At 56.9% G+C, this 13,462-nt stretch overlaps 1 protein-coding gene across 1 annotated transcript in view; it reads right to left on the reverse strand.

The window, feature by feature from the left end:
• Nucleotides 1-10,879, reverse strand: part of CAPN9 (calpain 9) — a 36,786-nt gene extending 25,907 nt beyond the window's left edge. The window contains exons 1-4 of the mRNA XM_033099891.1: nucleotides 10,580-10,879; nucleotides 4,845-4,914; nucleotides 1,979-2,097; nucleotides 271-404 (exon numbers count right to left, since the gene is read on the reverse strand). Of these exons, the coding sequence (XP_032955782.1) occupies nucleotides 271-404; nucleotides 1,979-2,097; nucleotides 4,845-4,914; nucleotides 10,580-10,792 (536 nt within the window). The 5' untranslated portion in view covers nucleotides 10,793-10,879. The remainder of the gene's footprint in view (nucleotides 1-270; nucleotides 405-1,978; nucleotides 2,098-4,844; nucleotides 4,915-10,579) is intronic.
• Between the last annotated feature and the right edge of the window lie 2,583 nt (nucleotides 10,880-13,462).

Consider the following 13,462-nt stretch of genomic DNA (forward strand, 5'->3'; position numbering starts at 1 on the left):
AGAACCAGGCGTTCTCAACACACCTCGTGTTTCCCTCTGCTTACCCTCCCAGCTCTTCCAAAAGCCAGTTTCCTGATGCAGGGATAGCAGGGCCATGGTCACCACTAGGCCCTGACAGGAAACTGTTCTGGTGGCTCATTCCCATGCTAGCGGGCCCTGCCGTGCCCATCTGTGAACCCTGAGCCCCGCCTCGGCCCCACAGAGCCTGCATGAAAAGGCTCCAGGATGGAGCTGGGCCCCAGCAGGGGCCGGCCGCAGTGGGACACTCACTTGGCGTAGGCTTTCTCCAGCAGGGCGCTCCAGAACTCGTTGTGGTCGGCCGAGTGCAGGAAGACCAGGCGGTCCCTGAAGGTGGGCAGTCGGTCATCGATCACCACGTCCAGCCACTCGCTGTGCTGCCAGAACTGTTGCCGGGGTGGAGACGGAAACAAGGGGTGAGTCCCACGGGAGCCCCGTCACTTGCTTTTCCTCCTTCTGGTCTGGAGGCACATCACATATGGCTTCCCCCACGGGGCCACCAGGACTCTGTGCCGAGCATCCAACCCCACCCCTGACATCAGCTCAAAGGCTTAGTGTCGCCCCAGTGGCCAGGGGAGCGGGACAGGGCCACATGTGGACACTCGCGGGCGCCCCGAGTCGGCCCTTCTCCACGAGCACCAGGGGGCTGTGTGGGCCTCGGCTCCTGTCTCCCTCCCAGACTCCAGCTCTGTCTCGGAGGCTCCGTCACCTTGCGTCCCCTCTTCACGCGGAGGGAGGAGGGACGTCGAGCCTCTGAGATCGAGTTTGTGACCCTTCACACAGAGAGGCTGTAGAGAGGCAGGGCAGGTGTGCCGGGAGTGTGTGCGCACGAGTGTGTGTGCATGTGAGCACATGTGCGCATGTGCCTGTGTGAGCATGGGCATGTGTGCGCACGAGTGTGTGTGTGCATGTGAGCACATGCGTGTGTGTGCCTGTGTGAGCATGGGCATGTGTGCGCACGACTGTGTGTGCATGTGAGCACATGCGTGTGTGTGCGCAAGTATATATGTGTGTTCCTGCTTTCAGCCGGCCCGAGCAAGCTAAGGTAAGAAGACAGTCAGAGGAGGAGCTGGCGCATTTACTGGCAGCCTTGCTGGGGCATCCTGAGTGTCTGTGTCAGCAATCAACCCCTGTCAGACGGGCCAGCTGGGCCCTGGTAGAGGTCGTGTGTGTTTTAAGAACTAGAGCCCCCGGCTCTGGGTGACGAGCCACAGTGGCATGTGTGTGGGGGGAGCGCAGTGAGGGGATGCTGTCCCCTGCCCCAGCTGGGCTCCCCAGCGGGGCTTCACCCTTCCAACAATGTCACCTCAGGCCTTCTTGGGGGCAGGTGTTTAAGGGCCAGACCTGGGTCTCAGATCTTCCTGAAGCAGGAGCAGCCTTGGGGGCACTCATGGCTGGCCTTTGAGAGGCTGGCTTGGAGGGCCAGGGGGAAGGAAAGAGTGGATAAGGGGTGGGAGAACGGAGACCGGGAAGCAGAAGCCAGCAGGGCAGGTCTCGCCCTGCGTGGCTCTGTCCTGTGTCCTCCACGGGGTCCCAGGATCTGATGTCTCTGTACTTCGCTCAGTTTTTATTTTTTAAACACACTCATGTCTCCAAATCTATATTTCTTCAGTTTATGAGATATAATCCAGTTCCTGAGAGGAATAAATCATTTTAGGCCATGTATGCTTAAAGCACAAGAATTCCCAAATGCTAAAACCCTTAATAAACGGACCTCCAGGTTTGCCCAAACATCACTTGTTTTACTCTGTACTTTCCGAGAGGGCCCACCTTACAATGTCTGCTCTGCCCCAGGGCTTCTGGAGGTCATCCACGATAGAGCAAAGTGTGGGACACGGCTGGACGCTGCTCTCACACAGGTAGGGCCGCGTGCCCTCTGGGGTTACCTAGCAGCTGAAGATGCCCCTGGCATCACGCTGGGCCCCAGGGAGGCAAGTCCCCTGGCCGGGCTCCCGCTTACCTGGAAATGGAATATCCCAGCATAACCGGGGCCGAAGCTCTGGTCCTGGGGGACGACTCTGGCGAGCGCTTTCTGGTTCAGCGTAAGGGAGGCGATGGCGGCCAGCAGCCAGCAGTCGCCTGCAACATGTAAGCCATAAATCACGGTTTCCATCGCTTACTCACAGCAAACGGGGAACATATAAGCCAGAAGGACATGAGGGTCACCCCCTACGTGGCCACATCTTTTCTGTTTCACCGACAGCCTACCGACAAATACCTGTGTCCTGAGGTCTGCCTCCCTTTGCGCCTCTTCTGCCCAGTTTGTCATAAACAGCTGTCCCCGTCTTGGCAGTGCTACAGGATGAGCTGACTCGGCTGTCAGACACAGGCTCTGTATGCGTCAGCTCTGGGAAGTCCCAGCGACTTCCCGCCCAGGGGACCGAGGCTGCAGGTATCAGTGACAGTGTGGCCAGGTGAGCACTGGCCCCTGCAGTGCCTTTTTGGGACTGACACCTCCCAACCCAGACTGTTTAGGTGCAGGTCATGGTGTCTCTGTGGGCGTTTGCATCCAATTATCTTGGATTTTCAAGATTGGCCGACGAATGTACCTATCTCCCCAGTGTGTCTCCACATTAACACACATTAGAAAAAAATAAAAAGTAAAGTTGAATATCATCGTTTTGTGTGTGAGACCTCCGGATGCAGCCATGTGCACTCACTGAGGGTGGGAGGAGGCCCCCAGGTGGCCCGGCAGCGTTTCAGGTGCTGCCTCTGAGGTCGGTGTGAGAAGGTCCTTGGAGCGTCCACGTAAGTGACAGGACCGCTCCACGTTACCCCAGACCTCCTGCGTGAAGAGACCACACCACCATCGTTGGAACAGCAGGCCCCATCGTATTCACTTGGCTGCCTCAGAAAGCACCGTGTGCCACTGCACGGGGGACACTGTCACTTGACTCCTTTCTGGTGGCTGTGCACTGGCAACAGAGACTCATGTGGGTCCAGCAGCAGGAAAGCTACCCAGAGTCACTCCACTTTCCCTAGGGTGTCAGCAGCAGCCTTGTGACACTGGTTCCTAATACATCAGCTGGTCTTTGGCAGCTGGGGGCTGGGTTTGGGGAGATGGGGATAGGAAGGGATAATGGCGGAGGCTTCAGGGCCAAGTGTTTAGTCAGCCCTACCGAGCGCCTCCCTAGTGGTGGTCCCTGCTTTTAGCTGAAGGGTGGACAGGGCCAGTCCTGGCTGTGGGCTGGCCTCCTCCACTGGCTTCTGCAACTTACAATGTTGCCACGTGCAAGAAAGTCTTTCTTTTCCTGGCCTGAGAGTGCAACAGTCATGTCTATTCAGACAGGATGCTCTGAGCTGTTGAAGGGCGGAATTCAGACGCTGTGTTATTTACACAATTGAAATCAAAGGAAAACACTCAACAACCAAACAAGGTTGCTGTTGATGGGGCCGATGGGTGGGACTGGCCAGCCGAGCCCAGCGCCGTGCAGGAGAGGGGACGGCCTGCAGTTCAGTTTGCTGGACAATTGGGTGTGGACGCTAGCCTGCAGGGGACCACTACTGGGGACAGACCTGCGATGGTGTGTGTTGCTTTGTAGTTCTTATTTTGGGTGGCAGGCTCACGGCTGTCCATTTTATTGTTATCTTTCAAAATGTATACTTATGTTACTACAGTATTTGGATGTAATAAATTTTGTGTTACAAAATAATATTTATAAGCAGCCACCAACTAAGGTAAAATATAAGGTTGTCATTCCAAATAAATGTTTCACCAATGTAAAAACTACCCAAACTAAACTGCAAAACAAAGGACCAGTATAATGGTTTCCCATTAAATAGCAATGTAGAGATGGGGTGTGAGGGAAGGCAGAAGAGGGGAGCTGTAGGCTGAGTGGGGAGAATCTCCTACAGAAACTTTGACCTCAGGAAGTAAAGACCAAGCTGAATGTCAGTTTTTTTAAAAAGTCAAAGTTATTCTAGAATGATAATTCTGTCATCTGTGTATGTATCATCTAGCCTGCTCTTTGTCTATCAATGGTTGTTACTCTAGGTTTGTGCACTTCGGGTTCGTGTGTAGGGCAGCACAGTCAGTCGGCATGGAGGTACCAGCATGGCCCATGGTGGTACGCAGCAGCCGTCAGCAGCTTGCGGTCTGCACAGACGTGCAGGGCTCCATTTCCTCTGGTTGGTTCCACTGGAATTTTTTTAGGTCTCTCTCTCTCTCTCTCTCTCCCTTCATAGATAGAATGAAGGTAAACCTGGCCCAGCGTTGGACTGAATCCTGAAATGTAGGACCCAACTTAACTGTCTGGGGGGCACCCTCAGGCCAATTGCACAAAGGAGATTGGGTTCTGGGAGTTCCCCCAAAGTATGAGCCCCTGAGAGGCAGCGTGGCAGAGCGGTGAAGAGCCAGTTTGGATCCTGACTCTGTCTATCACTCCGAATCTCTGGACAAGGCCCTCAGGGCTCCTCAGCTTCGGTTTCTCATCTGTAAAATTGGGAGGGTAGCCAGGTAGATGGAACATGGCATTGTGCTGACGGTGCCGAGCTGGTGGCTGGGCTGGTACAGCCGGTATTCGCTGTGTGGTGGTGTAGGGGAGCCAGGCCAGCACCGCTGGGTGTCTACGTTCCCTGCAAACTCCTGGGCTGCGAGCCCCGAGCACAGGCCCATCCACCGCCAGGGAACTGGCTGGACGTCACCGGGCTCCATTCCACCACAGTAGACAGGTGGGCTGGGGTTGGGGGGTGGGAGGGACGGAGGGAGGAGCAGAGGGGGGGTAGCAGGGAAGGTCCCCAGCCCCAGGGGTCCTGTGTGTTGGCCCCCTCAGGCCGGTCTGCCCCATCCAACCCAGCCACCCCGTGCTCTGTCCACTCACACTTACCCAGCTCCCCCTGGCAGATATCAGTCCTGGTGGCCCCTCCAAGAATGAATTCTGGGTTTTTCACTATTTCCTAGAAGAACAAGAGTGTTAATACAGTGGACCTGCTGCTTCGTGGGCCAGCAGGATGGGGCAGGCTCAGCGTCTCTCTCCTTTCTTGGAGCACAGGGCTGCTTTCCTGTGTTTGATTTGGTCCTCGTGGAGGGATACGAGGAAGTGAAAGGCGACCGTGGCTGTGCCCATAAGCCTGGGCCTTCTCTGGTAGACCACGGCCCCTGGGGAGAGGTCCTGCCTTTTGAGCAGCCCTTTGGTTCCGCACTCTAGCCTGAGTTCCTCCACACCTGGCTGCAGAGTGGATGTCAGCCAGGCCCTTGGCTTGGAGTCGGGGGTCCCGGCTTCTGGTTCTGGCTCCCCATTCATGGGCATTGTGCCTCGGGGGGCTTCAAAGCCCTCATCTCAAACTGAGGTGACACACACAGCCTGGTACCCAGGATAAGCACAAATTCCCACTCGGGCCACCCAGCTTCTTCCTTTTTTCAAAACATGTATTTAGGTCCAATTTTATATATATATATCTATACTATATAGTAAGAGACGTGTGCATATGTGTCTCACATAATTTCACCAAAGTGCATTATATATAATCATATATATTATGGGTACATGATACAATCATTGGTATATATTAATATATTATAATATGGAAGGATAACTCTAAAACATTAACAAAAAAGTATTTAAAAGTGATTATACAAAATCCATGTATTCTTTCCATTGTTTGGAGGCACCAGGCTCCGTTCCTGACACGTTTCTGACACAGACCACAGCAAAGAACGAGACAGAAGTGCACCCCTGCCGAGTGACTGGCCATAACTAGGGAACAGACACACGAGTTCCGGAGGGGACGTGCTGGGACAGAGTGACGGCATGGGGGTGCTGCTTTAGCCAGAGTGGTCAGGGACGGCCTGGGGGGGAGAAGACAGTTGAGCAGGGTGTCGTGTGAAGGTCCAGGGAGAGGAAGCAGCAAATCACGAGACGTAGAGAGAGTTCTGGCACACGGCAGACACCCGACCATTTCAACTGCACCTGAATGCAGGGCAAGGGAAGGGCTTGTCCACCTACTTCCAGAAACTCCCCACCAAGGCACTCCCCACGGCTGCGCCCTGAACTGTGTCCTCAAGCTTAGCAGGCCCCGCTTGCGCCCTGGTCTGTGCCCCAGAGAATCAGGGAGGAGGGTGAGTTCTTTGAAGGGTGGGGGTGGGGGGCCTTCCCAGACCAAGAGCTTCAGTGTGAGATGATGGTGCTGTGTTTGCAGCCTCCAGGGAGAGCAGCCCTGTGGAGGGTGGACCCCGGAACCATCTGCCCAGACAGCACTGGTGGGGCTGTTATGTATTCCAGCAAACTCAGCCAGGAGCATTTCTGGGTGCGCACAAAGCCAGGCTTGGCAGAGGTCCGACCGACACCCTGAGGGTGGCTCTGGCATTCCCACCCTCAGCGCCGGGAGCCTGGGAGTCTTGTCATTAGGTCATCCTAGTCTCTAACATGAGGGGATGTCGGCTGAAGGTCAGGGCACAGGGAGTCCCCACAGCCCTCCCTGCATGGCCCAGCCCCGCGCTAGGGCCCTAACGAGCAATGCTCCCGGTGCCATGGCTACTCGTCCCTACCTGGGATGTGAAATACACTCTGAAGGCCGGCAGATCCCTGCCCAGCAGGCTGTGCCAGCGGCATGGGCTGTGGGTGAGGCGGCCCCCTCCGCTCCCCTCGCTGTCCATCCCCCCACACCCTCACCAACTGCGCTGCAGCTGCCACCGCCTCCCCGCTCCCATCTGCCAATTGGTTGTTTTTGTCCAGGAGAGTTTTATGAAATTGCATCAAACTGTGGATTGATGGAGAAAAAGGAGAAAACTCAGTAATCGTCACCAAGTGAACACAAATTAGCCATCGTGTACAATGTGGCGATAGCCACGGATGTGTGACTGACGCCCCATCTGTCTAACATTTTTGTGAGCTGGTGCATCTGTGTGCCAACAATGGGTGTGCGTGTGCGTGTGCGCTGAGGGGACAGTTTGCAGTGGCGAGGGTCACACACCTGTGTGCCACGTAGCAGTGCACACTGACAGATGTGGGTCCCCCCATGCTAAAGGCGTGTGACTTGTGTAGGCAAGTGGTACATGCGTGCCCATATGCATGAGCCATGTGTATGCCGGCTGTATGTGCACTCTGGGTGCACTGCGTTCGTCCCTGGGCGTCCTGCACACGTGTGTGGGGCCTGGAGGAATATTCGTTCGTGTTAAATGCTGTTTGGGGGCTGGCGGACGAGGGTCACTTGAAACTAGAGCCTTATGACAGGAAGCTCAGAGGGGCCTCGACAAACCTGAAGTGAACCCAGCCCGCCCCTTGGCGACCCGGGAGGGAGGGGGCCTGGGCACCGCCAGGTGGCCCTTCTGGAGGACGGAGGACCCACCCTCCGCTCCTGGGTGCTGGCTTTCAGGGCCTGTTCTGTTCAGCGTGCACAGCCAGGCTGAGCCCATCTCGGACTTTTCTCTACTAAGTAATTAATATCAAAAGGGAAAAGCCACATTTCTAACAAGGTCGAGAGGCTGTGCCCAGCCATCAATAGCTGTGTGCTTATCCCAGAGTGTCCCCATGGGGACACAGTACGTGTCCCGGAGCAGCCAGCAGCCTCTGGGGGACTGTTGGAGCCACACGGAGCCAAGCCCCCAGGGTACCCCTCTCAGTGCACTCCTGCCCTGGGCTCCCTGGAGGGCCCGGCTGGCTGTGCCCCGCCCTGTGACATCCCTTTGACTCCTGCTCTTGAGCCTCTCCCCCGCCCTCAAGCACAGCTGTGTTTGACAAGAAGGCGGTGCTAGGAGGGCACCCCACCCTGTGGTCCTACTGGGCAGTTGGCACTTGCTGCCGGAACAAGCACACGGACATGGGGCCAGCCATGCAGACAGCACCGGAGCCCCAGGGGCCTTGAGGGACACTGGCACGCTGACACTTCCCTGCGGCAAGTGACCCCCACACCGTGCCCCAGTCTCCCAGTCCCCACCCCCACACCTTGCCCCAGTCTCCCAGTCTGTAAGATATAATATAAAGCCTCGAGCCCCCAGTAGGAAAGAGATGGAGGTGTGTGTCTGGGAACAGGGTGGAGGGGAGAATCGCAGGTGCAGGCAAAGCAAAGGGCAGAACAGATTCTGAAAGCATGTCCACAGGACGGCAGGCGCCCTGTGGACCTGAGTCATGATACGTGAGCCTCAATGGAGGGAGGAGGGTGGAGACCTAGAGCACCACGGGTCTCCTAGAGTCTCACTGGGAGGAGATGGAGAGTAAGGACAACCACCTCCCAGAGCTGACAGCTGTGATCCTGGACTCTCTTGGGGGCCCTGGGGGCCCTCGTTCCAGGAGAAAGACCTTAGGGAATGGGGACAAAGCTGTTCTCCACCATGGCCTATGTGTGTTGAGCTTTGATCTTGGAGAAACTCCAGTTTTGGCAAAGAGGAAGGGAGCTGGGGGCTGCAGGATTACACTGGAAGCCAGGGGGTGTAGGATGCAGCATGAGGTGCCTTCCTGCCTTGGAAAGCGGTAGGCCTGTCACCCCAACACAGAGGACTCTCAGGGACCGTCCCAGTGGCAGAGTGCACCGTGCGCTGGCTGAGGTCTTCCAGGGGCCATGCCACAACCCGCAGCTCCTTCTGTCCAGTCATGGCCTCCCATCCGCAGGTGTTGGTCCTGCGAGCACCCCAGTAGGTGACCACGTGCTGCAGGTTGAAGGGGGTGTGGGGAGAAGGTCAGCTAGCGGTCAGAGGCATGGTCTCCAGGCGGGTGGAGGTGCCGTTTTCTGCCTGCAGGACGAGGCAGAGGGCCGGGTAGGGCTGCCCAAGGTGGGCTCACCCCCTGTGTGCCCTGCTGAGAAGCACACTTTGCTTTCAGGGCAATGAGAGGTGCCCCTCGCCCCCCATCAGGGAGCGAAGTGGCCAGCCCTCCAGAGGCAGCCAGCCTGGGGGGAGCCCCAGCACCCCCATGCCCTGGTCATGTGACACTGACCTCCAGGGAGAATGGGATATAACAATGCCCTTCTCTTAGGGTTATTTGGGATTGACATAATCCTGATCGAGAACTAATGTTACCTGGGCCATAGTAACTATTGGCTGTCACCACCGGTTTGGACGCACCAGATGGTGTATGAAGCTGAGGGCACGGTCGACTACAGGATAAATGAGCTGTGGCTGCAAAACACGGCTCTAAGGCAGGACTCAGGAGCCACACAGACTGTTGTAGTAAAACTGCCTCCATGCTGAAATAAAACCCCCAAGGGCGCTTGGGGGATAAAGAAGGCTCCACCAGAGGCCACTGAGCAGAGTCCAAGTGTCCCAGCGAGGGCCTCCCAGAGGGACACAGCGTGCAGGCGGAAGGGGCCAGGGACGGGGTGCTGAAGGAGTAGGACCCTGAAGATGGGGCACAGGGTGAGGGGTGGCTGAGCAGGGCGCCCTGGAGGGCTGACGGGTGGCTGACGGGCTAAGACTGGAGACCAGTTAGGAGGGAAGAAGCTATCGGAATTCCTCAGAAGGAAGGCTTAGGCTCCGTGATCGCCTTGTGAGACTCAGGAAAACACTGGAGAACCAGAAGCAGCTTACACAGGAGCCAGGGCAGTGTGGCATGGAGGGGAGTGCATGCACTCAGCCTACAGCAGGAAATAGCAACGAAGAGCTCACGCTGCATGGATAACTGTGTGTGCTGTGGGATCAACCCTGAAGAGTCCAGAGGTTTCTGTGTTTGTTTTTAAAAATAGACATGCTGCCTTTTAAAACACTGACAGTATTTGAATGTAGCGAGACAGAGAGGAGGTAGAGATGATGAACCTGGGTCGCTCGTACGTAAGATGAGACTCGGAGCTAATGACCAGGATGGTGATGATGGTGCCAGTAAGAGTGATAGTGACAGTGGCTGTCATTTATGGAAAACGTCTGTGCACGCGACATGGAACCCATATTGGTTATTACTGACCCATTTGACAGGCGAGGAGACTGAGGCATGGGGCAGTTACATGGTGCGGCCACGGCCATGGGTTACATTAGTGGCAGAGTGGGGCCAGCACTCTTTGCTGTCCCCTCCTTGCCCATAGCCACCTGTCCCCACAGGAGCCGCTCCCTGGCCAATACCCACCCTGCGGGAGTGACAGCTAGTGGTGCCCGGTCAGAGGCCAGGCCCTGACTAATGCCACGTGGCTAATACTGACCGGTGTCCCAGGCTGCAGCTGGTGACTGATGGCGCCCCTCGGGAAGGGATCACGTGGTGTGGGAAGCGAACCCTGCTTCACACCTGTACTGAGCATCCAGCCCCAGGGGGCAGCCACAGCTCCGGCCAGAAGCCACCCAGTGCTTTACATGCGTCACCTTGCTGTTAGCACACAGGGGCTGGTGTTCTGACAGCCTCCCAGCATGTCTGCAGGTTTGCCCTTGGCTTCCACTAGGGTGTATCTGCCGAGACTCATCCTGCACAAAGCTTTGACCCACTCGCTGCCTCCTGACAAGAGCCTCTCTGACTCCGGTCTGGTCCTGGTGGGACTCAGAGCTGGGGGTGGGGTGCAGCCAGTCGTCCTGCATACACCTGGTCCCCTTCCCACCCTGCTGGTGTGTGCCCTGCGGGCCATTCCCACCTTCAAACTGCACAGCCTCTCCACAGCGCCCACCCTCCCAGCCCCTCCTCTCCTTGCACACCCCTCCCGCTGCACTCACCCCTGGCCGCTTCCACTCAAAGGGGATCTGGGGCCTTTCACTGTAGAAGAGAGAGGTGTTGTTAGCCGGGAAGTCGGCATCCTGGAAGAGGACCCCCTTCTGCAGGCAGTCCTGCCTCAGCTGCTCGAAGCTCTGGCCTGAGGAGTGGGTGCCTCGGGCGTGCCCGGGAGCCGGCTGCTTCTGGGGTCCTGGGGCCCGGTGGAGGTAAGGCATGGCGGCTCCCGGCCTGCCGGCTGAGGTTGGCAACAGGTGTGAAGGAGCGATGCCTGTGTCAGTCAAGAAGGAACCACTCAGGGGCCCTTGGGCCCCTAGCTGTTTGCCTGGGAACCTCCCTTTAGATTGACATGGAACACACCCTGATGTCAAACTGTAGAGGAGCCCTCTGCCCTCCCAGGGCTCCTGCAGACTCAGAGGGAGCTGTGCGGCTGGGCCAGTTCCAAGAGGCAGCGTCCCTGCTTGGAGCACTGGGAGGGAGGGTTGCTCGTGGGAAGAAAGCATGAAGCCACAGTGGTCCAGGAGGTGGCAGCCAGCCTTTGTTTTGTGCTGGGAGAGTGCCTATCTTAGGTGAAGGGGCTGCAGTTTGGCAGTTGGAAGGGAGGGTTGTCACAGCACATATGACAGGAACACAGCTCTCTCACAGGCCACCCCACTGTGATTTAGAGCAGGGCTCAGCTAACTTTTTCTGTAAGGAGCCAGACAGTAAATATTTCCAGCTTTGTGGGCCACACGGTCAGGTTCTGAGGACTTGACTGTTTATGCTGTGAAAGCAGGTCTGGGAGCTTGGGTGCGCGTGCGCTTGTGTGTGTGTGTGTGTGTGTGTGTGTGTGTGTGTGTGTACGCGCATGCGTGCGTGCTCCCCAGTGGGGTGATTTGGTGACTGGCCCCCGAGACGGGTGGACGCAGAGGACGCCTGCTCCTCCTGGGCACAGGTCTATTTTCCAACATTTCTGGCAACGGGTCTTGGGAGACATTTGCTAAAACAGACTTTACATTAATCAAATTCCTTGCCGTGTACAACTTTGCAAATAGGATCTCACATTTGAGAAGAAGTGAAGTTCGGAGGGCGGAGGCAGTTTAATAAAAGCATTAGCGGCTGCGTGTAGGCCCCGGTGTTCTAGCAGTTTACAGGGACTTCTGTGCGATTCTCCAACTGGTCACAGTTGGTGCTTGGAGACAAGGGGTCTTGAGTTCCCAGGAACCTTCACTTAGTTCCACTTCTGTTGAGTGGATCTGTGTCCTGGAAGGTGTGGTGACATCTGGGCTGAACTCCCAGGTTTGCCTGGTGACCTTGGGCCGGGCCCGCTGCACCTGCCCTCAGTGTGAGTCAGAACCCTGCGGACCTTGAGGGCTGTGGTGGGATTCCAGGAACAAAGCTCAGAGTCCGGAGGGGTCAAGGGCAGCTGTTGATTCCTCTGCTCCCCGTCTGGTCTGCCCCTGTCCTGTCCCCCCTCAGCGACTCTTATGAGCCACCTCTGAGCCTCATTTGCTGTCACTTCCAAAGGCTTTCTCGTGTCTCTTTCTGTGCACAATAATGGCATTCCTGCCTGAAATGGTGGAGCTGCCAGTGTCCTGTGTCCCTCGCCCTGTCAAACAGCTCTGTTTCCAAGTGATTAAGGAGGACAGGTAGGCCGACAGGTGGGGTGACACGAGGGCCATCCATGGCTGGTGACACTTCAGTCAGAATTTCCCCTTCAAACACCCCAGTGACTGGGAGAAGGACCTCGGTGTGAAATTCAGCACTGTGGGGAGAGTCCTAAAGGGCTTGCTGAGTGCCTGGGCCTCTCCAGCTCAGGCGTTGACGTCCTTCTTCCATGCCCAGTACAAACACCTGTCCAGGCATGGGTCTGTGCTTCCACCCCGTCTCTCCTGTGGACTAGGAGAGCCAGTCTTTCAGTTTAAAGGCTGGTAATCGGAGAACTGCACTGCTCTTTGTGACTAAAGCACAAATGCCTCAGAGCAGGAAACACACAAAGTTGATCTTGCGTCCCTGCTCTCCAGGACGCCTCCTGGGACCCTGCCTGAGGTCACCTACCTGCTCCGCAAAGACCTGCAGGAATGAGTGCACCTGGGCAGCCTTCGGGACACTCGCCCCCAAGTCCCCTGCCTTTGGCAGTGTCATGACCCCAGCGCAGGGCCCAGGGCGCCATCCTTGCCTGTAGACCTCATGGCCCTGGACTCAGAGCTGTCTCCTGACTCCCCAGCTCAGCCCAGAGCCAGAGGAGGAACCAACAGGTCAGGAGAACAGATGCCATCCTGAGTCTGTTTAATTCCCAAACCTGCGCTTCTCCTCTGGAGGGAGAGCCGGCGGAGAGACGGCAGCCACACCATCTGGAGGCCTGGCAGGCCCGCGAGCCTCCTCCGGGCAGCCCTCACGCACTGGGAGATCTCTGAACGCCGCCAAGGGAAGGTCCACGGTTTGCTCCCGAAACATGTGCTTTTCCTGTAACAAGCTCTGCCCGCCTGTCACCAGCCCTGAGACATGAGTGGCTGCCATTCATCATCCTAGCTGTGTCTTCCTCCCCTTAGCAGAGCAGTGGTCCCCTGGCCCTGGGGCCTCCCCGCCCTTCCTGTCCCTTCCACACCCTTGTGTGCTGGAAGCAGAAGTGGCCGCCTGCGCCAGGTGTGTCGTCTTCCTGGGCAGAGAGATGCCAGAATCACGTGGGGTGCGTGGTCCATGATGTTTTGGGAAAACTCAGGAACGAGCTTTCACTTGGGGCGGTCACTGTCCTGGGACTCAGGGGCCCACGTTACTGCAGAGCAGCCGCCTCTCAGGTTTGACAAACCTGCAAGACAGACTCGCTCCTGCTACAGAATTTCTCTGTTCTCCCAGCCTGTGAGAGGTGGAAAACGCACCCCTTCTGCAGTGGTGGGTGAGGCCAGTGG

The sequence above is a fragment of the Rhinolophus ferrumequinum genome, chromosome 27, assembly GCF_004115265.2.
Source record: "Rhinolophus ferrumequinum isolate MPI-CBG mRhiFer1 chromosome 27, mRhiFer1_v1.p, whole genome shotgun sequence".
NCBI classification, from domain to species: Eukaryota; Metazoa; Chordata; class Mammalia; order Chiroptera; family Rhinolophidae; genus Rhinolophus; species Rhinolophus ferrumequinum.